The sequence below is a fragment of the Physeter macrocephalus genome, unplaced genomic scaffold, assembly GCF_002837175.3.
Source record: "Physeter macrocephalus isolate SW-GA unplaced genomic scaffold, ASM283717v5 random_466, whole genome shotgun sequence".
Classification (NCBI taxonomy): domain Eukaryota; kingdom Metazoa; phylum Chordata; class Mammalia; order Artiodactyla; family Physeteridae; genus Physeter; species Physeter macrocephalus.
Window position 1 is genome coordinate 1 of NW_021145752.1, and position 25,762 is coordinate 25,762.

Here is a 25,762-nt window from a genome sequence, read left to right on the forward strand (position 1 = left end):
ACTGGGGCACGAACCCGTGTCCCCTGCATCGGCAGGCGGACCCTCAACCACTGCGCCACCAGGGAAGCCCTACAGATTGTTCTTGAACTGTGATTTGCTCACTGCCTTTCTTTAAATGGACTTACTTTTTCCTTCTTATCCATACCCTAAGCAGTGAACAGTGAACTCAAGATTTTTGTGTGCTATTTGGAATATTTTTTCCTAGTTCACATGACAACACGTATACACTAAAAAGCAAGGAAGTCATCAAAGGCTGCTGGAGTTGAGTCCAAAGGACACAGGAGCCGCCTGGAGGGGTTGCCACAGGCCAGAAGATGGGACCATTCAATCACCCCAAATTAAAATGACAGCAAGGATTAAGTCATATCAAATACTGTATCTATAAATCTTTGTGTTCACGATGATAACGTGAACCTTTAGAGGTTCAACCTCACTGTCACCTTTAGAGGTTCCTATGTTCTTGACTCATTTCTCTGAAAAGGAATACATAAAAAGAAAAAAAAACAACAAGCATTTATCCTAGATTTTTCTTTCTTTCTAAAAAAATATTTATTTATTTATTTGGTTGCACTGGGTCTTAGTTGTGGCAGGTGGGCTCCTTAGCTGTGGCTCACGGGCTCCTTAGTTGCAGCTCACTGGCTCCTTAGCTGTGGCATGTGAACTCTTAGTTGCAGCATGCATGTGGGATCCAGTTCCCTGACCAGGGATCGAACCCAGGCCCCCTGCATTGGGAGCCGCGTAGTCTTACCCACTGCGCCCCCAGGGAAGTCCCTATCCCAGCCTTTTCTATATGGACTTTATATTAGGGAGGCATGAATTGATGAGCAAAACTGCTCTTTGTGGAAGCATTCCAGCTAATAGGTGCAGAAGGAATAAGAGACTTAGAATATGGTCACTGTGTGACCCCTAATGAAATCACACATGGAGGCAACGTGCATCAGGAGCTGCAGAAACGATCAGGGGAAGGGTTGATGAGGGACTTCATGAGGGCTGGATCTGATTGACAGCAGCCAAACCCGCGAATCAAGCTTAAAGTTACAAAAAGAGAGGCAACCAGACTTACAGGTGCCCTGATTGCTGCAACAGCAAACCTCAAAGTTATATTCTGAGCCTGGATCTGATCAGGTCTCTGGCTCCATCATCATTTTACAAGAGATACTGGGGACAGCAGAACACGTTAAACCACACCATGAGGATGCAGTCAGCTGAATCCAGGGTGTGGCTGACCACCAGAGGAGGGGTGGTTGTAAATCAACAGATTTATGGCGGGGGATGGGGGTGTGTGAAAACAGCCAAGGGGAGACGGTGATAGATCAAGACATTTGAGAGACGCATAATCCAAATATGATGTGTGGATCTGGTTTGGATTTGCAAAACCCACCAGTCAAAGCACATTTTTGAGACAAATGGGGAACACTGCATATGGACTGGTTATAAACTGTCATTCTGATAATATTTTAGATATAATAATAGTATTGTGATGATGCTTTTAGAAAGTCCTTATCTGGGCTTCCCTGGTGGCGCAGTGGTTGAGAGTCCGCCTGCCGATGCCTTATCTGTCAAGAATACACACTGAAATATTTGTGAGTGAAACGATACGGCATCTGGCATTTAAAACACTCCAGCTGGGGCTTCCCTGGTGGCGCAGTGGTTGCGCGTCCGCCTGCCGACGCAGGGGAACCGGGTTCGCGCCCCGGTCTGGGAGGATCCCACGTGCCGCGGAGCGGCTGGGCCCGTGAGCCATGGCCGCTGGGCCTGCGCGTCCGGAGCCTGCGCTCCGCGACGGGAGAGGCCGCAACAGTGAGAGGCCCACGTACCACGAAAAAAAAAAAAACAACAAACAAACAAAAAAAACACTCCAGCTGAAAGTACAGAGAGGAAAAAAAAGTGTGATGGGGACAAAAGCAGGGAGAAAGGAAGGGGGAAGGGAGGGAGGGGAAAGAGAAAAGAGATTTGCTGTCTACAGAACACAAGATAACGCAAGTTGTGTGCGCGTGTGTCTTTTACCAAGTCGGGCATGCTCTCGAGAACGCTCAGGACCTCTGGGTCACTCAGCTTGTTGTGGGAAAGGTCAAGGACACGGAGTTTCAAACACTCCTCGAGATGCTGAACGTCTTCCACGGTCTCTAAGTGGTTGTGGGCCATCTGGAGCGTGCTGAGGACCGGCAGGCGGGCTGGAAGGGGAGGTCGGCAGAGGGAAGCGACGCGGGTGGAAAAGAACGTTAAGAACCTCCGCTGGGAAATGGTGGTGCACGCGGGGGCCTAGAGAACGCTCCCGCCCCCAGCCTGCCCGGCCACGGCAGGGCCTTCTTACACAGGTTTTCAATGGTCTTGATGTAATTGTTGCTGATGTTGAGAGCATCCAGTTTCTGCAGAGGTTCTAGGTTCTCGATCTTATGGAGCAAGTTCACTTGCAGGAAGAGGCATCGCAGTTCCTTTTGGGCCTCTAGGTTCTCGATTTTCTGTATTCCGTTGCACTCCAGCCAGAGACAACGCAGCCCTGTGTACTCTTCCAAGTTCTCGATGCGGTCAAAGCCTAGTGGGGAGGAAGGGGGAGTTGGTTAAGTTTCTACACACTCAGAGGCACAGGGGTCACCCTCTTTTTTGCCTATCTGCCCAGCATCCACACGTCCTTCCTCAGTTACACCACTGCCTCTATGGAGGGACATCCCTGTCCTGATACTACCCCATGGCTCTCTGCAGGGAGCTGGTCACGCTTAGCCAAGTGGAGCCAACCTTCATGAATCCTGGGGAGCTTTGCTGGCTCCACTGGAAAGAGGTAACTTTCTGCTAGAATTGCCAGCCTGGTAGGGTGGAGCCTAACACTGAAGCAGCCACCTTCCCTTCTCGCCTGGGAGTGGGGGGAAGTGAGGGGTGACCTGTCTGAAATGAACGAGCACAAGGGAAAGCAGGGCCAAGGAAAGGGGAGAAACAGCTTCGTGAAGATATGCGGTGAGCACCAGGATCCAGCTGTACCTGAAGCCAGGCCAAACTTCAGGTCTGGTTTTATGGTACTTTTCAGTTTTATGAGCCACATTTAAGGTGAGGAAAACAAACATTTTTGTTTCCTTGAGTGACTCGTTATAGATTTGTAATTCACGGTGCCCCTGTTACCAAAACTTTTTCAAAGTCATTTGTTTTGTTGCCTGAAAAGTTTTAACCAAAAGTTTTTCTTAAAAAAGGGTAATAGCAACGATGACGCAGAACCACCCAGCTAAGTCATTCCCAGATTCCTGACCCTCAGAAACAGTATCAAATAATGATAGTTTTTTAAGTTGGTAAGTTTGGGGATAATTTGTTAGGCAGCAGTAGATAATATAGGCATATCTCTCTCCTAATTCTTCTACCTCTCTGATTCTTTCTACTTGGTCTAACCCACTGGGTCTTCTTCTTCTTCACACCTCTTAAATATTGGTCCTCTGGGGTCTGCCCTCCTAAGTCATCTTATCACTGTTACACCTAGACATTGGGTGGAGGATTTTGGAGGGGGCAACGTGGAGGTGAGGAGACCAGTTAGGGGTCGTTCCACAACTCTAAAGTAGTTGTGCTGCTGAGTCCTCGGTGAATCTCCCTGGCCCAGTGTGAACCTTCTCACAGTGGCCGCCCTGTCCCCCAAGACACCAAAAGCATCTCTACCATATCCGTCTCTGTATCTTCAGCACTTGCCAGGCACACAGAAGGCTCTCAGTAAACATGTACTGAACAAATGAACATAAAGATGGTCTGATGAAGCAGGGTGGCCATCCCAAATTCAGCACAAGGTTGGGAGTTATCACTCTGCTTCCTCACTGCTAGAATAGCCCTGTCTATGAACCTGAACTTAAGTTTATGTGTGATATTGGACGCCGACACAGTCCTTCACAACGTAACCCTCCCAAGCCCAAAGTATTTACAAGTAGCTACTGGTTCAAAAAAGTATGAGTCCTTTAGCAAATATAAATAAAGGATACCAATGTGTTTCCCTTGAACCCATATTAACTCCAGTCACGTAAGACTTTTTCTTCCAAGAAATATTATTGCTTTTCCATGCATCTCCACTAAACTCTGAAATTTCTACTTAAATATAAGTTAAGAAGACCAGATGATCCCTGCAAGTAATTCTTAACACCACTAGAGTCTTTCCACCTGACATGAGGTAGCTCCTCCACCAGACCCTTACCTTTATAGTGTAAATACAGTGTATCGTTCAGGGCTGGGGTAATATAAAGCTTGTGCTGCTTGCACAGTTTTTGCAGAAAATTTTTAGTCATTCTGTTGAAGGAAAAACATGAACAAGAAATTTATTTCAATTTGTCAGCTGTAAAATATAACCCATAAATTCTTTGCCACACCCATTCCGTCCACAAATTCCCCAATATTCTATATGCCCGAAGACTTTGTTTATAGCTTTCAGGGCCTCATCCAATATTGTGACTTTCAGCCTTCTCAAAAACTGCAAAGTGTGTTCTAATAGAAATACCTTTGTGTCATCAAGAACTACTACTGTTTCCCTCTCTCTAGGTCCAGCAGTAAAGTTGTACAGATTGTGGTTAGTTACACCGCACAGCAACGCCATCCTGACTGCGACTGATCCTCAGACGTGGGGCCGACTATTTAATCTCTATGAGCCTCAATTTCCTTATCTGGACAAAGGGGCGATTATAACATCCACCTGAGTGGGTAAAAGCGTGCTGTGAGTGGCAAGAGCACAGCCATGTACCTGGGGCCACGATCTTCTTTGTCATCTCTTTGGTGTGCTAAGCGACCATCTGACCAGCTATCGCCACTGTGTTTCTGCTTGCTGAGGTAGGAAGCGTCTGAAGGACCCACGCATGTTTCCTTAGGATCATTAATTTCTGTAAAATAAAGAGATTGGTTCCATAGAGATCGAGAAATGTATAAAAAATGTCCCCAATTTCAACTTGATGAATAACTGTCCGCTTTTAGCATGGAACCGGTACTCTTTAAATGTATCACAGTGATTTTTTTTTTTTTTTTTTTTTTCCGGTACGCGGGCCTCTCACTGTTGCGGCCTCTCCCGTTGCGGAGCACAGGCTCCGGACGTGCAGGCTCAGCGGCCATGGCTCACGGGCCCAGCCGCGCCGCGGCATGTGGGATCTTCCCGGACCGGGGCACGAACCCGTGTCCCCTGCATCGGCGGGCGGACTCTCAACCACTGCGCCACCAGGGAAGCCCCACAGTGATTTTTAAAGCACTGATAAGGACTATGAAAATTTCACTTCTAGGCAGATCTTTGATAAAACCTCTCGTACAGCTGGACACGGAGACGTGTGCAAAGATATTCACTTCTGCATTACTTGTAACAGCCAAAACCTATTAACAATGCAAATGTTCATCCATAGGGACTGGTTAAATAAAGCAACAGATTATTATTCTGCCTTGCAATAGAATGCACTGGAGCTATGTCAATCAATATGGATAATTCTCAGAAACACATATGGAGTGAAAAAAACCAAGTTTCATAATAAGCACAGGATATCATTTACACAAATCAAACCCACACAAACCTATGCTATGCATTGTTTAAGGACACATTTTAGATAGATAGATAGATAGGTAGATAGATAGGATAGGGAGAGAGAGAGACAGACGAGATTGAAAGAACCCACACAAAATTCAGGAGGCGGGGAGAAGGGAATGGGACTAGGAATAGAGGTGGGGTAAGGCAAAAAGCATCAACTTTATCTGAAATGTTTTATTTCTTTAAAAAAAGACTTCAGGTACATATGATTAAAATGCTAATCATTTTCAATTCTTGGTGGTGATACATGGGTGTTTGTTATAATGTTCTCTGTTCTTTTTAAAAAGTTCTCAGAAGAGGAGGGAGGAGCAGGATAGAGGTAGGGGATTAAGAAATATAAACTACCATCTATAAAATAAATAAGCTACAAGGATGTATTGTACAGCATAGGGAATACAGGCAATATTTTATAGTAACTGTAAATGGAATATAATCTCTAAAAATTTTGAATCATTATGTTGTACACCTAAACTAATATAATATTATAAGTCAGCTATACTTCAATTTAAAAAAAGCTCTTAAAAAACACACAAGCCCGGTCTGGGAGGATCCCACATGCCGCGGAGCGGCTGGGCCCGTGAGCCATGGCCGCTGAGCCTGCGCTTCCGGAACCTGTCCTCCGCAACGGGAGAGGCCACAGCAGAGGGAGGCCCGCATACCACAAAAAAAAAAAAAAAAAAAAAACTGTAATTTGGGCCTCCCTGGTGGCGCAGTGGTTGCGCGTCCGTCTGCCGATGCAGGGGAACAGGGTTCGCGCCCCGGTCTGGGAGGATCCCACATGCCGCGGAGCGGCTGGGCCCGTGGGCCATGGCCGCTGAGCCTGCGCGTCCGGAGCCTGTGCTCCGCAACGGGAGAGCCCACAACAGAGGAAGGCCCGCATACCACAAAAAAAAAAAAAAAAAAAAAACACACAAGAAGAAACAAAAATGATGGGAATATCTTTGGTAGAAAGAAAATGAACACGTTCAAATGCACTTATTTTTTTTTAAACGTCAATCAAAATTGGCTGATTGAAATGCACTTAATCTTAAGGGCTGTTTGCGGCTGCTCTCTGGGTGTCCCTGTGGACTACCGAATGAGATTAAACACTCCGTGTGCGGGACTGTATCTTATAATTTCCCATTTCCCACTGCATACAATGCCCAGCCACAAGAGGCACCAGATAAAGGTTTGCGGAATAAAGACTAGGTGCTCAATAGACATAATAATTGATTGGTTATATTAATAACAAGAACTACCATTTATTACTGGCCCAATGTATGCCAGACACTCTAATTATAACTATCTCGCTTGCAAAAGAGGAGACTGCCCTATAGAGAGCTTAAGCTCTGGGCAAACAGCCATAAAGCCAGCAAGTTGCAGAGGAGTAGTGTGAACCCAGCAGGAGTGGCTTCAAACCTGTGTCTGTGCACAGAGCAACAAGGCTTCCCTACAGAAACTCTTACAGGGCTTGCCTGGACAGTCAATGCTCAAGATATATTTGCTGGCTGGGTTCAAAACATGAGACACAAATCAAGTAGTTTCTTTACCAGTCCCAAAAAGTTTCCCTTACAGTCCAAGCCAAGCAGGAGGGGAGGCTGTTTTCTAAGCCCATTCCGGAAAACTTTGGTGAGGAGTCACCTCAGAAGCACCAGCTCGTCATTCACTCTGCCTACCATAGATCAGGCACTGGACCAGACACTGCCAGTTCAATCAGGATGTCCTGCCCTGACATAGCTTGCAGTCTAGAGGGGGAGAGAGCCTTTGATCTTACATGGTGACGGCAATAAAGGGAAAAATTCAAAACATTAAAAAGTTGGGCGGTGGGGAGAATGGTGTGTTCAGTGAGGGCTTGGGCTCTGGAGTCAGACTGTCCAGGCGTGAGTCTGTTCTGTCATTGACTGGCTGAGGGTAATCTGTTTGGAGCAAGTTCTATAACCTCTTTAAGTTCCAGGTTCCTCATCTGTATGAAACGGGGAGAGGAGTGCCTACCGCAGAGGGAGGGTGTATGGCTCGAATGCAGTGAGCGCACGGCACGCATCGTTTAGTAAGTGTGGGCCGCCATTATTATTATTAGTATTACTGCTGGCTGTGAAGACTAGGTGTGTGGTGCTGGGCGCAGCCCGTCGCCCCCTTCGCCTCCCTGGGGCGGCTGTCGGCACCTTCCTTGCGGCCCCCTTGGCCTGCGTTCCCGTGGTCACCCGCCGACTCCTCCACGGCTGGCTCCAAGCCCGGCTCCCGCGCGCAGTCCTGCTCCGCTCCCCCGTCCGTCACGGGCTCCGAGGCCTCGCGGTGCATGTTTATCCCGGAAACACTGAACACCCCGTAGCAGTGGGGAAGCCCGGTTGTGTGGGATCACTACGTCCTCAAGCCCGCCAGGCCACTCTGCGTCTGCGTCTGCGTCGTTGGCAGCCCTACGCTTCCCTGGTCCCCACGGCAACCGCTGCGCACGCGCACTCGGGACGCCGGGGGGGGGCGGGTCCCGCAACGGCCCCGCCCCCAGCGCGTGCGCGGGTCACGTGGGGGCGCGGCCCGCTGTAGCTGCGGCGGCGGCGGCGACGGGGGCGGTGGCCGAGCGTTTTTGGTGAGACCGTTTCCGAGACTGCGTCGCCTCTACAGGTACCGCGCCCCCCACGCCGGGCCCTGGGCCCCAGATCTTCCTGGTCTCCCTCGGTGCCCACTGGGACTTCGGCCCGGCCCCTCCTTCTGCGCCCCACCACGCCCCCCTGGACTAGTGCCCTCAGCGCCGAGACACCCAGGCCTCCTGCACTCTTTCGTCCCTCCCTTCCCTCGGTCCCCGCCCCCAGCTTCGCTCCTTCCAGAGTGTCCCCCCAGAGCGCCCCTTCCACAGCTCCATCCCGGCGTTGCACCCACACAGGACTTCCTTTTCTGGGCTCGCCCCTCCCCCAGGACCCGGCCGACCTGGGGCCCCAGCCACCCCGAGCGCGGGTCCCACTCTTTCCCAGACCTGACCCAGGTGCTCCGCACGAGGCTCTGAAGATCACCCCTTTGTGCTTCTTTATTGTCGTTTCCAAAGGACTTGGTCTGAGTGGGATTTGTTGTCGTCGTCTTTGTTCTGAAGTAGAAGTAATTCAGAATAAGGGAGCTCTTGGAGAAAGGGCCCCACCAGTTCCCCAGCGGCGGTCGTTCGTTCGGCCCTGCCCGGTGGTGGAGGGGAAGGGTTCTGGCGACCAGTGAGGCTGTCGCTGTTCCAAAGGAACGTGCAGCCCAGACACAGACCGGCGCTTGAAGCCAAACCCAGAGGCCCTCTCGGTGATGCTAGCAGGATGCCTGCCTGGGGCTCTTACAGTGGGCGTCGCCAGCCAGGGCTCAGGACTTTGGTAGACCTTGATCTGAATTCCCACAGCCCAATTCTTCGCTTTACCTCGGTAAGCCTCAGTTTCCCCGTCTGTAAACTGGGAACGATTAAAACTCTGCCTCGTAAGGTTGATGAGAGGGCAAGTCCGATGATGGGAATAAAGCACCTAGCGGAGTCTTTTGCATAAAGCCAGCTCTCAGTTTTAACCCTGGGCACTACAAATAGACAAGAGCTGACGTTGAACACTGAATTATAGTGGCTAATAGCCAAGGTTTATGGAGCAGTTATGTTTTGGGTTCTGTTCTGAGTGCTTTTTACATATGATCTACTTTAATTCTCATTGTAATCTTAGGCAGGAACTATTAGCCCCATGTTTACAAGTGATGTAAGGAAAGCTCAGGTGAAGTAATGTCACCTTCACCCAAGACACGCAGCTCTTATATGGGGAGCGTGGATTCGAATCCAGGATGTCTATTTTCAGAGTCTGTGGTTATTATCACTACAGTAATGTTCCAGGGGCATAGAGTTCAACAAATTGGTATTTTTTTAGCAGATTTTTTCTTTTTGAGATAAAATTCACATAACATAAAATTCACCATTTTAGCCATTTAAACATGTACTGCTCATAGCAGCATATTCACGGTGCACATTCCTCACCACTATTTAATTCCAGAACATTCTTATCATCCCCCAAAGAAATCCCACCCCATTAGCAGTCGCTCCCCATTTCCCACTCCCCCTGTCCTGTGGCAGCCCTAATCTACTTTCTGTCTCTGGGATTGCCTTTTCTGGACATTTCATATACATAGAATACTATGATGTGTCGCCTTTTGTCTGGCTTCTTTTGCTCAGCATACTGTTCTCAAGGTTTGTCCATGGCATAGCATGTATCCATACTTCATTCTTTTTATTGCTAAATAATATTCCATTATGTGGATAGACCACATTTTGTTTATCCATTCCTCTGTTGTTGGACATTTGGGTTGTTTCCACTTTTTTTTTTTTTTTTTTTTTTTTTTTGCGGCACGCAGGCCTCTCACTGTTGTGGCCTCTCCTGTTGCGGAGCACAGGCTCCGGACGCGCAGGCTCAGCGGCCATGGCTCGCGGGCCCAACCGCTCCGCGGCATGTGAGATCTTCCCGGACCGGGGCACGATCCTGTGTCCCCTGCATTGGCAGGCGGACTCTCAACCACTGCGCCACCAGGGAAGCCCTGTTGCCACTTTTTAGCTAGTGAATAATGCTGCTATGAACACAGCTGTACAGGTTTTTGTGTGAGCCCAAGTCTTCGGTTATCTTGGGTCTATATCTAGGAGTAGATGCTATTATTATTTTAATTCCCACTGCACAAAGGGAGACCTGAAACTGAGGGTTATCGGATCTTAGATGAGAACTCCCGTGTTCTGCTCTTTCCATGCAATTCAGGGTAGTGGTATACTGAAACTTGGCAAAGGAAGGTAAGGAAATTCCAAAAAGTCATGATACACCAATAATAACTTTGTCAAAGTGCTGATGCAAAGTTTGAGAAGCTTCTCAAGTTTTCTCTCCCTGAGAGGGGAGTTTGAACTTTGAACACAAAGCATTATTTGCTTCCGTTTATTAAATAAATATCATATACCTAGCACCCTCTCAGGTGCTGAGGAGGAATAGTAAAGGTGGATGTGATCCCAGCCTCACACCATCGCAAGGCTGTGGGAGGATTAAAGAATTAAATCTGAAAAACAAAACTGTAAAAAAAATTTTGGAAAATAATATGGGAAAATATCTTTATGACTTGGGAGTAGGATGGGATTTCTGAAATAAATCATGGCAAGCACAAACCATGCAGGGAAAAGACAGATAAATTTGACTACATTAATATTAAGATATTCAGTTCATCAAAAGCACTATAAAGAGACAAAGCATACAGAGAACTAGTATCTACAATATGGAAAGAATTCTTACAACTCTGAAAGAAAAAGAAGACAACATGTCAAAAGCTAGGAACAGGCATTTCATAGATGAGAAAACACAAACAGCACATAAACATCAAACGAGTGCCAGTCAACCTTATTAGTAGTCAGGATATACCAGTGAAAACCATGGTGAGATCCCATTTCACAGCCAGCCTTTGGCAGGAGGTGAACTGTTGGACGTTGCCAGCCATCGAGAGGAGGCAGCATGCGCTCACACTTGCTGCTGGTGGGCGTGTAAATTGGTGCAGCTGCCTTGGCGACATCTCGTTCGCATGGATTCCCTGTGGCCCAGCAGTTCGACTCATAGGCCTATCCCTTCGAGAATCTCTTGTACACGTGCCCAGGAGACATGCACGAGAAGGTTCATGGCAGTGTCATTCATAATTGTAAAGTCAAAACCAACAAGAACAATCCATCAGCCATAGAATGGTTATATGAAATGTGTGTCTGTACCGTGAGGTAGCGCGGCAGTGAGAGTATATGGCCTACAGCTACGGAGGCGTGGGTGAGTCTCAAAAACAACGCTGAGTGAAAGAAGGCACCAAAGGATACTTGGGGTTTGATTCCTTTATGTAAAGGTCAGAACCAGGGAAAACGGAATATTTCAGAATCCGTGATGCAGTAATAGTACACCTATTAAAAAAAAAAAAGAAACAAGGGAATATTACATCAGAATTTAGGAGATTGATAACCCCTCCCCACCCCCGTGGCAGAAGGGGATGTGACCAGGGAGGAAGCATCGGGGCTTCTAAGACTCTGCTTTGATTTGTGAAGTAGGGTGTCTGTGTGGGTGTTTTGTTCATTACTCTTTGAACTGTGCATAATAGGTTTTTCAACTTTTGTGTACATTTTCCAATTTTCTTAAATTACAGAAAAATTAGTTTTAGATATATTTCCTGCCCTCAAGAGGCCTGTGTTCTAGTTGAGGAGCCAAGATAGAGTCCAGTTACTGCACTGCTCCGCATTCTGTTTAAGTGTCACGTGGGGGAGAGAGACGGAGGGGACTCATGCTGGTGGGTGTGGAGACCTGGGAAGGGAAGGGAAGAGGGGTGTGGGCCTCCGTCCATCGGTCCATCCCCAGGGCTGGTGTGTCGTGGTGCTTGTCAGCGAGTCCTGGGACTGAGCTGGGGAGAAGGGATGGGACTTGAACTGGTCTTGGCGAGGAGAGGCAGGATGGGAGTGATGAGAGCAAGGGTCTGAGTGAAGTGAGATTTCTATTAAAAAACATTTTAAAGTCCTAACCCTGCAGCCTTACTGGAAAGTGCCGGCTGTTGACGAGGGTGGTGAGGACGGCCTCAGCCAGTCGATCAGAGGAGCCTCTGAGAATACTTTCTGGTTCCTGAATACACTGGAAGGTTTTGGTTTGAGGGATGTTTCCGGATTTGCAGCTTGTCTCTGTACTGTCTTAAAAACTAGACTGACAGTCTGTCCGTCCCTCCATCTTAGTTTCCTATGACTGCTGTAACAAATTGCTCAGTGGCTTGAAACAAGACATAGCTATTCTCTTACAGTTCTGGAGGTCAGAAGTCTCAAGTCAGTCCCACCGGACTAAAGCCAGGGTGTCAGCACGGTTGTGTCACTTGGGGAGGCTTTGGGGAGAATCCATGTCCTGACCTTTGCCAGATTCTGGAGGTGCCTGCCTTCCTTGACCTGGGACCCCTCTCTGCATCTTCAGTCCAGCAGCCTCTGGTCTTTAAATCTCCCTCGCACTCTCTGACCTCTGCTTCTCGGTCGCAACTCCTTCTCTGACTCTGACCCTTCTGCCTCCATCTAATAAGGACACGTGTGATCACATTGGACCCACCTGGATAATGCAGGATCATCTCCCCTTCTCAAGATCCTTAATCTTCGAAGTCCCCTGGCTACATGAGGTGACATATTTACGAGGTTTGAGGATTAGGATGTGGGCATATTGGAGGGCCATTATCTACCGACCCCACTACCTTTGGTTTGGGGGTGTTTTAATTGCCTTTTTTCCATCATACTTGCTTTATGTTCTTTGAAAACATTTTGGACAATCTGTCTTAGGTTCTCGTAGCATCACCCCCAGGTAGCATTCATTTGGATAGCCTGGGGATGCCTGTGTTTCAGCCAAGACACTGCTCCCGGAGCTCTTTGATTCCCGAAGGGCTTTGTGTTCGGTCTGATCGCCTTTTTCACGGTGAGGTTGAGTCAGCTAAACCGTAGGTCAGGATAACGTTACAGGCACAGCAGCCACGCTTTGAAGACACGACTTTGCTCCTGGAGTCTCGACCATAGTTTTCCCATGATGCCTTCATAGTTGTGATGTTACCTCAAAGGGGTATTTTTAGGCTTTTGGGGAGCAGTTTTGGGTTTATAATAAAATCGATAGGAAAGTATGGAGACCCCGTATGCCACCTACTCCTGCACGTGCGGAGCTTCCCCTGTATCAGCATCACTCACCAGAGTGGTGCCGTTTCTACTGAGGGTGAGTCTACCCTGACACGTCATAATCACTCAAATTCCGTAGTTTACCTAAGGGTCATATAGTCACTCAAATTCCGTAGTTTACCTAAGGGTCCTTTAGCCCTGATGAATATTGCTCCGGAGAAGTAGAAAATGCCTAGAAGACAGTAGGGAATTGCACTGCTTTTCCTATTTCGGGGACAGTTCTGACTGTTTGCCTCTGTTGTTCACTGATGTTTTAGTTTCCGTAGAGGCAAGAAAACAAAGCTTTATAATAACTTGTACAGGTAGGGTGTACAGGGACCAGGATTTTACTGTGTTTCAGTGTTGCTTTCTAAGTAATGGATTTCTCTAAGTTTTAGACTAGTACCTATCCACAGAACAATGAACTAGTCAAACCCCCAAAGCAAGTTAAAAGCAGCCTGCTATCTGTGCGTACCTTGGTAGCCTTCTCCACCTAAACGTGTAGTAAACCCCTTTAAAACTGCTTCCATGAGCTTTCCTAGAACTGAATGGCTTTGGAGGGGGGTCCTGATTTCTTCTTCCATTAGAAAGACGTTATTTTCCATCAGCTACTTACGGACGGGGAGAGGATTAAGAGGATGTCGGGCATGTAGAACTTCCAATCCTTTGCCATTTATGGTCCATCGAGGTGCGAGCAAATGGGTGAAAATGTCTGGCGTGTCTGAGGAGTGGCAGGGAGTCGGTCACAAAGCTGCGTGCTCTCCGTCTAGCTTTGCTTCGTCCCCATCTGGATGGACCAGGGCCCAGGCCGCCTGACTTCCTGCCCGCGAGGCCACTGCCCCTCCACCGCCGCCAGCTGCCTTCTGCCCTAAACCTGATGAGCTCCTGCCTTTGGCCCAACGTTTCTGTGTGGCGTAGAGGCATCTCACAGCCTGGGCTTCCCTCCCGGCCCCGTTTCCACCCCTGGGTGCGCGTCCCGCGCTGTGAGCTCGTTGCTGTTGTCACCGTTTCCCGGCAGGCCGGGCTGTGCCTGCTCTCTGCCCAGGCACGTCTCGTCCCCGCCCTCCTCCCTGGGGAATCGCTGTGTTGGGAGACCCAGCACGGGTCCTCGGCGTCCGACACTTACTGCTTTCTTCATTGCTGTCCTAGTTGTTTGGCTTTCCGCGTAGACTTTCCTACAGCCTAGTGACCGTGCGTGTTGAGGCTTCTTGGCTGCATCGTTTATTATTCATAACTAAATTGGCGTTTGAATTTATCAGTCTTTTGTGAGTTTGGTTGGCGTGAGTCAGGTCTGTCCACACTGAGCTGCCTCTGGGGAACGAGGAGATGCATCTCAGACCTAGAATGCCGTCAGCCCTCTGATGATCCGCGATTAAAAAAAAAACCCAGCAATGATAACCAACGTGTAAGGTAGCTGTCTGTGATGGAATTGCAATTTGAAATATCGCGACGGTCCGCCCTGACTGGTGGTGCAGGGGATCCAGTGGGTGGAGTGGAGAAGCGGGGTTGGAGGCCCTGGCACCGCTGGTCTCTGCTTCCCTCCGATGCCTGCACAGCTCCTGCTGGGCCTGCGCAGGACGGCCCTGGGGGCCTTGCCCACAAGGGGTTTCTTTTTGTAAAGGATCGCAGGTGTTGGTTTGGTGGTCCCCTCCCCGCGGGACGGGACTGAGAGCTGAGCTGGGCTGGGTGGTGCGATTGCACGCAGCAGCTGATCTGGGAGCTCCTGCTCCGTCCGCGCCAGGGGTTGTGCGAGGTGCTGGAGGAGTGTGTGGGGAGATCCGGCCCCCCAGGGAACGCAGCCTTGGGTGGGGGGTTTCAAAACCGAAACAGGCCCCAGGCAGTGTCTAGGGTGGAGGGAGAGGGGAGAGGTGGCACTGGCGTTTCCTTCCATCTCCTCATCCTTAAGGCCCCGGCCCCAGGCAGGCTGGAAGGGGCCATCCCTCCGTGCCGCTGCCGCGCCCAGGACCCACGTGCTCAGGTGGGCAGCCCGGATCTGCCGGGAGTGTGGAACAGGTGCTGCGGCCGCGCGGAGGGTCTAGTGCTCTGTGGCTGGAGCGCAGCACAGTGGTTTGCAGAGAGAAGGATGAGGCCCCGGGGAAGCCCAGCAGATGCCCGGGACAGGTCGGGGGCAGGGTGTCTGCTCGCCGTCCTGGGTCTCCCTCCCAGCGGTCTGGACAGATTTTGTCCTGTGTGATGAAATGTTCCTTAAGGAACAAGGTGCAGGAGCCGGGGTGCCTCCCAGCCCAGCCTTCCACCAGACGGGCACTGCCGGCGCCTGCCTTCTTCCCAGACCAGGTGATGCGTCGCTGCCTGTGCAGGGAATCACGGCACGAGAGTTGTTCCGTTTCCTTAACTTTTAAAACGCTTTGGTCGTAGTTTTATATAAACTTATCCCAGCTGAGCTGTGAAGGGGAGGCAATTGTTTCCTGTTGGTTTTTGTTCGCAGCTTGTCCTGAAGAGAAGACAGAGCAGTGTATTCCTGAAGGCCCAGGGCTGGCAGAGGAGGTAAGAGGAAACCACGGGTACTTAATGACTTGAGCAGAAAAATCGGGGAACTCGGTCGCAGTCAGGCTTCTTTTGCTGAAGTTTTTCCTTCTCAGATGTTCAATTCTTGAAAAAAATGGTGTTTGAGAGGGTCGAAGTTCCCTTTACACAGCTTCCTCTTGGGGTGAGGTCATTCCCTGAGGCATACCTGACCTTTTTAGCTGGAACCCTATTACAGACACTCCTGCAATTCATTTTCCCACAAGTATTTCTTTGGCTACGATCCATTAGTCCTTGATATGTGGTTTTCAGTTTTTCATTGAAAACACTGTTTTAACATTTTAGATGTATGCCCACCTGTTATTTTGAAGAACAGATTTGATGTTCCAAGTATCTAGTTTTTTGGTCATAGTTATTTCAAATTTTATCACATTTTGTTTGAAAAGTACTGGTGCATACAAGTATTATGTTTCACATTTGCTTTCTTCATGGCCTAGTATTTGACAAAAGGCACGTGTCCACTTTAAAAAATTATTTCAGGAACTCCTAACTTAGGATGGTTGGACTTGGATTCTCAGTTTTTATGTTCTTCCTTGTAAGGAGCTAATGTTTTGGTTGTTTCTCTGGGAATCTTGAATTAGCACCATTCGGGGACGGCAGCCAACGTGAGCACTCCGTGCCCGGCAGGGGCCTCTCCAGCGAGCACCTGCCTGCTCAGGATGTGGCTGTGTATTGAGATGGTGCAGCAGGGGGACCCTTGGAGGGGGTGACACGTCGCTACCTCATCGCTAGCGTCCGGAAGCTGTGAGAGGTGCTCGTGCACTGCAGAAAAGGGGTGAACGCATTTAAGGTGGAGGGGACCGTGACTGAACGTCTTCCAGCGGATTTGGAGCAGCGCCCAGAGTGCACTGCCTTGGTGGGGCGGACTGGCCAGGAAAAGAAAAGCGTCTTCAGCCCAGACTGCATGGATCTTGATGGTTCACGTTTTAGCACATCTCAGCCAGTGTGGTCCGTGAAGAAGCATTACCCCAGAGGAGCATGTAGTTGTTTTTATCTTATTAAGTAATTGGTTTGTGTGCTTAATAAAGTTTATAATGTTTTCTTTTCTTGACCAATTTTGGCATCCTTATCGTAGGAGGTAAGTTTCTCTGAACAGAACCCCAAACTGTACAGCACTTTACTTACTGGAAATAAGGTGCCCCCTCCAGTCATTTCCTGTATTGCTCTTTGAGAAGGACGTTTCTTTAACTCACTTAATGCCACAGCAGCTTAGAGTTACGGTAGGAGTGGCAGTTTTAACGTTTGAGGGGTTATAGCCTCATCGTGAGGCATTTAGGAATCCTACCGCCTATTTCTTTCAGTTTTCTGTCATATTTCTTTTGGATGTTTTGTTGGTTTGTAATCTGGACTGCACACTTATGTGCATACTGAACACACACATATATATCGATACATACATATTTATATTCAGTAGTTTCTTCGTTATTTTATGTGCCTGTTACCACAGCGTGGTATCATTCTTCCAGTGTGTTCCATTCGAGAGGTTAATTTGTCTTCTCCACTCTGCAAACCTTGGCTGAGCTCAAGTTGCATCGCGGTGCCGTGGGAAGGAACTCACTTACTCTTCCTTAAGCTTGTGCCAATTTCTGCTGCTCTTGTCGGGGGTTTTTCTTAGTTTCAGGATTTATTTTTTTCCTATTCTAATGCAGTTTCTATGAAAGGGGCCACTTCCAGGAGTTTTACATAAATGTTCGTTTGGCTTAAATCTATTTTCTTTCATTAATATATAATAAATGCCGTATCCTTGTGTTTGTGCGTATCAGAGCTCCCTGTGATTCAACTGTGGTCTGTTCTGATCTTGTTGACGTTTGACCCTCACTTGATAGCACACAGTTGGCTCAGGCCTCAGTGGCTCCCCGGGTCTAGTCCAGGATGAAGTTCATCAGCCTTGGTCGTGCCCGGCCTTTCTCTGCCTTTCTGAGCACAGGCATACATACACCAGTTCGTATGGCATTTAAAGTTGTTTTGTTAAATGTCCGTCTCTTCTTCTAGGTAGTTACTTACTTCATCTTTGAGTCCTTAGCGTCTGTCACGGTACATGGCACATAATAGGTGCATCGCGATGCTTGCCGTATGAATACTTACAAGAATTGAATTGGGCTTTTCTTTCCCCAAACGTGAAGGGGCCAGGGAAAGGTAATGGTGTGCCAGTGACATCAGCAAGATGGAGTGTGCTTATGCACTATCATTTGAGAAAACCATTTCTTCAAGTTTGGGGAGTATCTCTTTTTAAATAGACATTTATGAATATTATTTATACATAATCTAATTTATGTTTATTTGATGTTCAAGTTTTTTAGAGCTTAGTTTTGTCTCAAATGGGTTGTAAGGTACTTGAGGCCAAGGCCCTGTCTTAATATTGCCTCTGTTTCTTCTACTTTGTCTCTCCGGGGATAGTAGGCCCTCTGCGCTTGTCGGTTTTGGATAAATATAAATTCAATAAAAGAAAGAAACATACCTCTCAGCTGTTACGTGAATTAAAAGGTCTGTGTCTGTCACTGTGCTGGACCATGAGCTTTTTTTTAGCATAGGGCATATTGTGTTTATCTCCGTAGCCACAGCATTTAGCGCAGTGCCTGGATTTTAGTAGGAATTTGGTAACTCTTGATAACTGTGTTGACTAATCTTCTTGGAAGGAAAGAACTTTATAAGCTACAGATGTTAAATAATGAGATCATAAATTGTCTGGATCCATGGGCTATGTGCATCTGAACAGTTACTGTTATTTGAATGCAAAATTGTTAAGCTCTGATGTCCTCAGATGCCTTTCTTCCCCCGCTCTGTGCGTGTTCCTTTAACTTACTAAGCAAAGGCCACCTCTCTCTCGCTGCCCTCCCTTGCAGGCTGCCATGGCTGCCGTCGACAGCTTCTACCTCTTGTACAGGGAAATCGCCAGGTCCTGCAACTGCTACATGGAAGCCCTCGCCTTGGTTGGAGCCTGGTACACGGCCAGAAAAAGCATCACCGTCGTCTGTGACTTTTACAGCCTGATCAGGCTGCATTTCATCCCGCGCCTGGTGAGCAGAGCAGACCTGGTCAAGCAGTATGGAAGATGGGCAGTCGTGAGTGGTAAGAGATGAGTTTTCAGTTATTGCCTAATCTAAAAATGAAATCATCTTTCCTGTTTAATTTGTGTTGTAAGTTGGATGCATCATTCCTGGAGTTACTGAATTTGATGTAATGTTTTCATGGGATAAAAACATAAAACTACGCTGTTATGATTATGTGCGCATTTCTTACCGCCCTCGTCTTGGAAGAATTTCCCTGTGATTTCTGAGCTGCTTATTCTGCCCCCTCCTGCTCCCAGTCCTGCTCCAGCCCCACCTTCCTACCCTTTGCTTTTCCTTCTTGCTCTCTGTTTTGAAAGTGTCCTTACAAACTGGTACCACTTTCAGAAACACTTCCCTTATTTTAAATTTCATTTTAATTTACCATTGTTTCCCAGGAAAGTACCTCCTGGCACTCATTCAGGCCAGATGAGAGTTTGAAAACAGTTTCCCCCTGTGTCTCACAGTCAACTCGGTGAATGTAAAACAGCCCTTCCTCTGCCTGTCAGAGTGTCTGGGCGAGTATTTGACTAGCCTGTGTCACGGATTTGACCTTGTGCTTGACTGATCACTTACAGAACTCGGTTTATTTCTAGTGTGAATCCTTCTCTGATTAAACCCGGACACAGGGTATTTAAAGTCCACTTTAAAGGTCCCACTGAGAAACGAGTTTGCTCACTTTTCCCGGCTTGTACTGTAGGCGCAACAGATGGGATTGGAAGGGCCTACGCAGAGGAGTTGGCCAGCCGTGGGCTCAACATCGTCCTGATCAGTCGGAACCAAGAGAAGCTGCAGACGGTCGCTAAAGACATAGCTGACGCCTACAAAGTGGAGACTGACGTCATTGTCGCGGACTTCAGCAATGGCCGCGAGATCTACGGCCTGATTCGGGAAGCCCTGAAGGACAGAGACGTTGGCATCCTGGTGAACAACGTGGGCGTGTTCTACCCCTACCCGCAGTACTTCACGCAGGTCTCGGAGGACACGCTCTGGGACATCGTCAACGTGAACATTGCCGCCGCCAGTCTGATGGTCCACATAGTGTTACCCGGGATGGTGGAGAGGAAGAAAGGGGCCATTGTCACCATCTCCTCCGGCTCCTGCTGCAAACCAACCCCCCAGCTGGCGGCGTTTTCCGCGTCTAAGGTAATGCGTTCCCAGTTGGAAAGTGAAATCATCATGCAGGACAATGTTTATCCCAGTGGTTTGGTCCAGTTTGTTGAGCTCTTTGTCAGCAGCTCGTGTTTGCTTATGCTGTATTTTTTCCCTGAAATGACCATTAAGTCTTTTTTTTCTCCTGAATTTCTTCCAAGTTCCTGAAAAATTAAGTCTTTTCCCCTCCTGTTTTAACAGGCTTACTTAGACCACTTCAGCAGAGCATTGCAGTATGAATATGCTTCCAAAGGAATCTTCGTACAGAGTCTAATCCCGTTCTACGTAGCTACCAACGTGTCCACCCCTGGCAGCTTTCTGCACAAGTGCCCGTGGTTGGTGCCTTCGCCACAAGTGTACGCACATCATGCTGTTTCTACCCTTGGCATTTCAAAAAGGACCACGGGATACTGGTCCCATTCCATCCAGGTAACAGTGTGCGCTCAGCTCTTGTAATTAGGTTAATGCATCCTAAACCTTTTTTAAATGACTCGTGGGAATCTGATTGAAGCATGATGCTGAAAGATGAGGATTGTAAATTCTGATTCTCAAACCTTAGAGTGCTTCAGTTTAAGGATCCAGCTCATGTGCTTTGAGTTCTTTTCCATCTTCTCCATTCCCGTTTGTTTCTTACCTTTTTTTTTTTTTTTTTTTTTTTTTTTTTTGTGGTACGCGGGCCTCTCACTGCTGTGGCCTCTCCCGTTGCGGAGCACAGGCTCCGGACGGGCACGAACTGCGTCCCCTGCATCGGCGGGCGGACTCTCAACCACTGCGCCACCAGGGAAGCCCTCGTTCTTACCTTTTTAAGTCCCGCCTGTCTCAGTCTCTGGGGAACGCATGGCATTTGTATTTTAGGCGCTGTGCGCTTTTCCGACAAGCTGGATGTGTACCCGCGCTGTGGACGTCCTCCCCTCGGCTCGTTGTTCCCAAGGCCTACTGAGCCAGGTCCCCGCGGGGGCTATGCTGTGTCCCATCGGTCAGGAGCAGGCCCGGACACACGGGTCAGGATCCCCGAAGGCGCCCAGAGCCTTGCAGAACCTGAAGCCCCTGGCTTTTCCGCAGTTCCCAGTGCCTGGAGACTTGGCACCCCTCTCCTGTTACTGCTGTTATCTCAGCAGGCCGATGAGTCAGCCTCCGGAGCTGATCCGTCAGTACCCAGAGGATGAAATTCTCTCCTCTTCCGTTAGCTCTCTCCCTCCCACTACCCAGTGTGCTGAAACCTCCCTGGACAAGCCAGTGAGCCTCCGCCTGCCCCTCCTTAGGAAACGGGCAGAGTCCGTCTTGATGCTGGTCCCCCTGTAGTGGACAAGTGGTCATGAGAGGAGATTGAAAACAAACAGGTTTTTAGATGCTGCTTCAATCTCCACTCAATAAATACTGAAAATAAAATGCCCTTTGGAGGGGGATCCGATTACCTAGCCTGTGTCAGGCGCCCCCATGTTTCAATGTGACCCTCCTTACAGAGTCCTCCTAAGGGACCATATATTGCCTTCTTTCATCTCCTTGGATTTTAGAGCCTTTTGCTTTAGGACAGTGGCCCCAAGGAGGAGTACTTGGGTATTTTTTTCCATGAGATCCTGACTCTTTAAAGAGGTCCAAAGAGACCTTGGTCATTTTCACAGGTAGTTACTTACGGCTCCAGGCCAAACACGGGACCCCTGTCTCCAAGATGGCTAAGCTGAAGCTTCTGTGGAATCTGCTGGGAACAGCTGCACCTCTGGGACCCTCACCCCACAGTTCATCATGCTGGGACCCCCTCCTTGTTCACTGTGGTTCCTGGAATAGCAGAGTGACCTGGGTCTGTTTCTTAAGGAGAATGTGGAGTGACCTGTGTTACTACACCTCTGGTCAAGGCTAGAACATCAGCACCTGCCAGGGGCCGGCCATCTCCCCTCCTTCACACACAAGGTGTTAAACTTTCGCTCAGTCTCGGACAGATCCGTCAGTGTTGCGCGGGGCTTCTCCACCTGGGCACTAATGGCGTAGAGGTTGGCTCATTCCTTGTTGTGGGACCTTCCTGTGCACTGTACGACGTTCACAGCGTCCTGGACCTCTGCCCACTAGATACCAGTAGCACCACCACCCCACTTGTGACGGCTAATACTGTTTCTGGAGCTTGCCGAATGTCCGCTGGGGGGACGTGGCCCCGGAGAGCCCCTGGAGCAGAGCAACATCAGCGGACATCCTCCCTGTATCCCCGAGCCTTCCTCGTCGCACCTGAAGACACTCTCTCGGGGTCCTGGTGTTTCTGACTCGGTGCTTTTGTTTAGCTTAGCACCACGCTGCCTCTCAGTCCCCAGTTTTCTCACGCAGTACTAAGGCCGTATGCAATTTGCTCTCTCGCCTCCCTTTTATTCCTGGGCTGATCTGTAATTCTACCCACATTCCATACTATTCATGTCACGTTAAGCAAAGATGAAGTCGTATCACTGCATGTAGGTCTGTCCCACCTCGTTAGAGAAAGGGGGCGGGTGGGCGGTGATCGCATTTCTGTTCCCCAGAGAGTCTAGCATAGGGTCTTATACAAAAGTAGTTGCTCAGTGCTGTAGCACCTAAGGTTTTTTCCTTTTTTGTATTTATGGGATTGGTGATGTTTGTTGGTTTAAATGATTGCTGATCTGTGCATTTTGTTGTCGATGACTCTGGGTTCTCACCTTACAATCTTTTTCTCTTTCATTTTTAGTTTCTTTTTGCACAGTATATGCCTGAATGGCTCTGGGTGTGGGGAGCGAATATTCTCAATCGTTCCCTACGTAAGGAGGCCTTGTCCTGCAAAGCGTGAAGCTGGCTGATGGTTGGGAAGTGTGGCCAACTCGGGGAACCTGCAGTATTCTACATTTGGAAGAACACATGTAATTTATCTTCTGCATTTTCTTTCATTACCGATCATTTAGCATACTGTTGACTCATTTGCAAAACAAACATAACACTTTTAAGAATGCTGTGGAAAAGCCTCAAGGGCCACTTGGAAGGCACAGAGTAAATAACAACCACCACACAAGAACCATGAGGAAACCTAAATTTTGATGCTTTTTTTTTTTTTTTAAGCTGTTCAAAAGTTGTGTGATTTATGTTGTTCTAAGAGCTACTAGCAATCTGATATTGAAATATGATATGACTTGTCAGCTCTTACAATTTCACGTGTTGTTTCTTAAGGGAAATTATTTCAGTAGATGAGTTATAGTATTGGTTTTCAAATGTTCGTCAGGAAAAACTATGTAAAAGTGTTATTTTCTAGGTCAGATTGCTGGTATAATTAGTGGAAATCTGTATTATATTGTGTAACTCCAGTTGTTGGGCTCTCTGTGTATGAAATGCTGCTCTTCAACTGATACTTCGTTAGAGAACCGTCTATGTACGTATGCCGTGTGCATCTAGGCAACTTTATTTATGGGTGAGTTACTTTAAAAAAGATTTCTCGTCAAGGTGGCTTAATGTGGAATCTTAAGGGTATTCAAATTCTAGATTTTTCCTTTTCATACTAAACAAGGCTACCCAATTTTGTGCTATGGATTTGCCAAGTATAATATTACTTACGACATTCTTTTTTTTTAAATCTACTAAGGAATTAATTCATTCCTAGATTTGGACATGTAATAATTGACCCTCAGTCATCTTCTGATTTATAATTACTGTGGATAAGTAATGATTTTTCAGCCTGTGACCCATTTTATAACAAATTTAGCCCTTTAGAGCTTGTTATACCTCGTTGTCAAACACTTTTCTATGTAATATTATTCCATTCCAGTGGCATTATTGGTGTAAACATCAAATATTTATAGAATAGTAGTTAAAATATTGACAGATTATGTGTGTGTGATATGACATATTGTATCTGTTGAAATAAGTTAGAAGCTCATTCTTGGTTTGTGTAATGGATTTACGCGTTATAGTGAATACTTTTATTGGTATGAAGATAATTATGCACAACCCACCACAATATGGGTTTGCACTGAAACCTACTGTGAAGTCTTTTTGGTTCAGGTCCTATAAAGCCAAACATTTTTGAGAACCACATACGTAGTGCTTTGACAGTTGTAAATCACTATACGAATATGACCATATGTGCAAATTTGAAATTCACAGTTTAATATTTGCAACATTGATGCAGAAACCTGTAAACTGAAACCAGGACTTTTATGAAATTGCTTTCTCCTGAGATAATATTCCATTACGAGTAGGCCTAAGTATGCTTTTATGTTATGCCCACAATTTTGCCGGTGACATTGCCTTAGTATTTCCAGATCTGACTCGGACTCAAGATCAGAAGTTAAGTTCAGAGCTCTTCCACTTACAGATCAGGCCTTCATCACTTAAGAGGAAGAACTTCAGGTGTGAAAATTTACACACTAGTGATACTACGTAGAACTGACCTTTCTACGATACTACGTAGAACTGACCTTTTTGCTTCCAAGTTGGCTTGGAAGCCTTTATTTTGTCATATTTGGCCTTTCCCCACCCGACAATTTATGGTCATTAAGACTAGAGAAAATTTGACTTCATGCCACAGTGACTTGAACTTTAATTGACATATAATAAGAAGCAGCAACTTGATGTAAAAATACCATGTTTATATCTAAGGTGTTATGTGGTACAGCGGTGTCTTATATTTATAGATTAGGTGTTGGATCATTGTTATATGATGAGACTAAGTATACCATGTCAGTGATGTTTTTAAAATTCTCTCCTTGGCAGGACATACGTAAATATGCTGATGGGTGCAAAGTTCATGAAAGAGCAAAACCAAGAATCTTCCTTAGGTTTTACCTTTCCCAGAGCTCATTTGAGAGTCATAATCGGACCACTGTAGATGGGGTTTCTTATTAAGAATGTGGGAAATAAGAACCTTTGAAACAGTCTGTGGCCTGAAAACTTAACAATAAAAGCAGTTGCTTCTGCTTCCTTTGGAAGAGGTTTTGCTCTATATGTTTGTAAATTGGTTGTTTGGAAAGAGAGATACATTTTTTTCCCCCGTAGGAACAATTATTTAAAAGTTACAAAAAATTAATCTCTAGAACACCTGTGATAGTAACTCATTAAAAGCTGGTAACTCGGTAAGAAAATTGTGCGTAACCACGTGTCTCATAAATCTTTTGAAACTACAGAGTTGATTTCTTGCTCTCATTCTCCTGATAGGTTGAATAAGATGAAGGCTGATTTTGATCACTGACGTTGGCGATGTGGAGGTCACTGGTGGTTTTGTCATGATCCATTTTCATCGAGTGGTGGGGATGAAAGTAGTGGGTTCAAGAAAGAGTGGGAAGAAAAAGGGAGTCAGTGAGTAGAGACAGCTCTTCGGAGGAGTCTGTTTTGTTTTAACCTGTTACTTAAAATCTTGGCATATTTGGGAACCAGAGGGTTAAGTGGTGTCCTCAGTGTTGACATTGTTTGCCCTCGGAAACTAGTCTCTCTGCGTCTCTGTCTCAGTATTGGCTCAGGCTGTTACTCTTTAAAATAGCACTCAGTGTTAATAAAGATTTACTTTCCCATGGAATTGTGAATGCTTTATTATATACATGAAGGGTTAGTTTAGGAAGTTATTAGAACCTGGAGTGGTGGAAAACCGGTAGACCAGGATTCTGGGGCTCTCAGCCTTCCTTGGTCAATTTCCAGGCCACCTTCTGTCATGCCCCAGGCCCCCTGCAGTTTCTAGGATTCTCAGGAGCTGGCAGTAGTCTCTCTTCGCCCGCTTCCGACTTCACTATCACGTGACAAGGATGTTTGCAATTCATCAGCCTGCCTCTGTTCCTAACAGTTGGGCTTTGTATTCAATGACACAGTGACCTAAAGGGCTGTTAAAAGAACCCTGAGTAGAACAACACAGTTAAGTTTAAGATCAGGTACCTTACGTGGTGG

The 25,762-nt window shown here is 47.3% G+C and overlaps 2 protein-coding genes across 3 annotated transcripts; one reads left to right on the forward strand and one right to left on the reverse strand.

Annotated features, from left to right (window-relative positions):
• Positions 1-1,900: 1,900 nt before the first annotated feature.
• LOC114485075 (dynein axonemal assembly factor 1-like) lies at positions 1,901-7,926 on the reverse strand (the record flags this gene model as incomplete). The annotated part of the gene is made up of 5 exons (XM_028485587.1): positions 7,663-7,926; positions 4,700-4,835; positions 4,160-4,251; positions 2,315-2,536; positions 1,901-2,174 (listed from the first exon to the last, which is right to left on the reverse strand). Coding segments are annotated over exons 1-5 (860 nt in total), but the record flags the coding sequence as incomplete, so codon positions are not given.
• A 113-nt stretch (positions 7,927-8,039) lies between these two features.
• HSDL1 (hydroxysteroid dehydrogenase like 1) lies at positions 8,040-25,389 on the forward strand. Of its 2 annotated transcripts, XR_008616703.1 has the most exons (7): positions 8,040-8,119; positions 15,610-15,668; positions 18,551-18,776; positions 19,455-19,900; positions 20,108-20,335; positions 22,590-22,758; positions 25,043-25,389. XR_008616703.1 is itself a non-coding variant. In XM_007122883.4 (5 exons), the coding sequence occupies exons 2-5, from the start codon at positions 18,557-18,559 to the stop codon at positions 22,686-22,688; spliced, it is 993 nt and encodes a 330-aa protein (XP_007122945.1). In that variant the 5' UTR covers positions 8,061-8,119; positions 18,551-18,556; the 3' UTR covers positions 22,689-24,812. The 2 variants fall into 2 exon arrangements, 1 of the variants encoding a protein (XP_007122945.1); XM_007122883.4 differs by lacking the exons at positions 15,610-15,668; positions 25,043-25,389 and having other exon boundaries at positions 8,061-8,119; positions 22,590-24,812.
• The last annotated feature ends 373 nt before the right edge of the window (positions 25,390-25,762 follow it).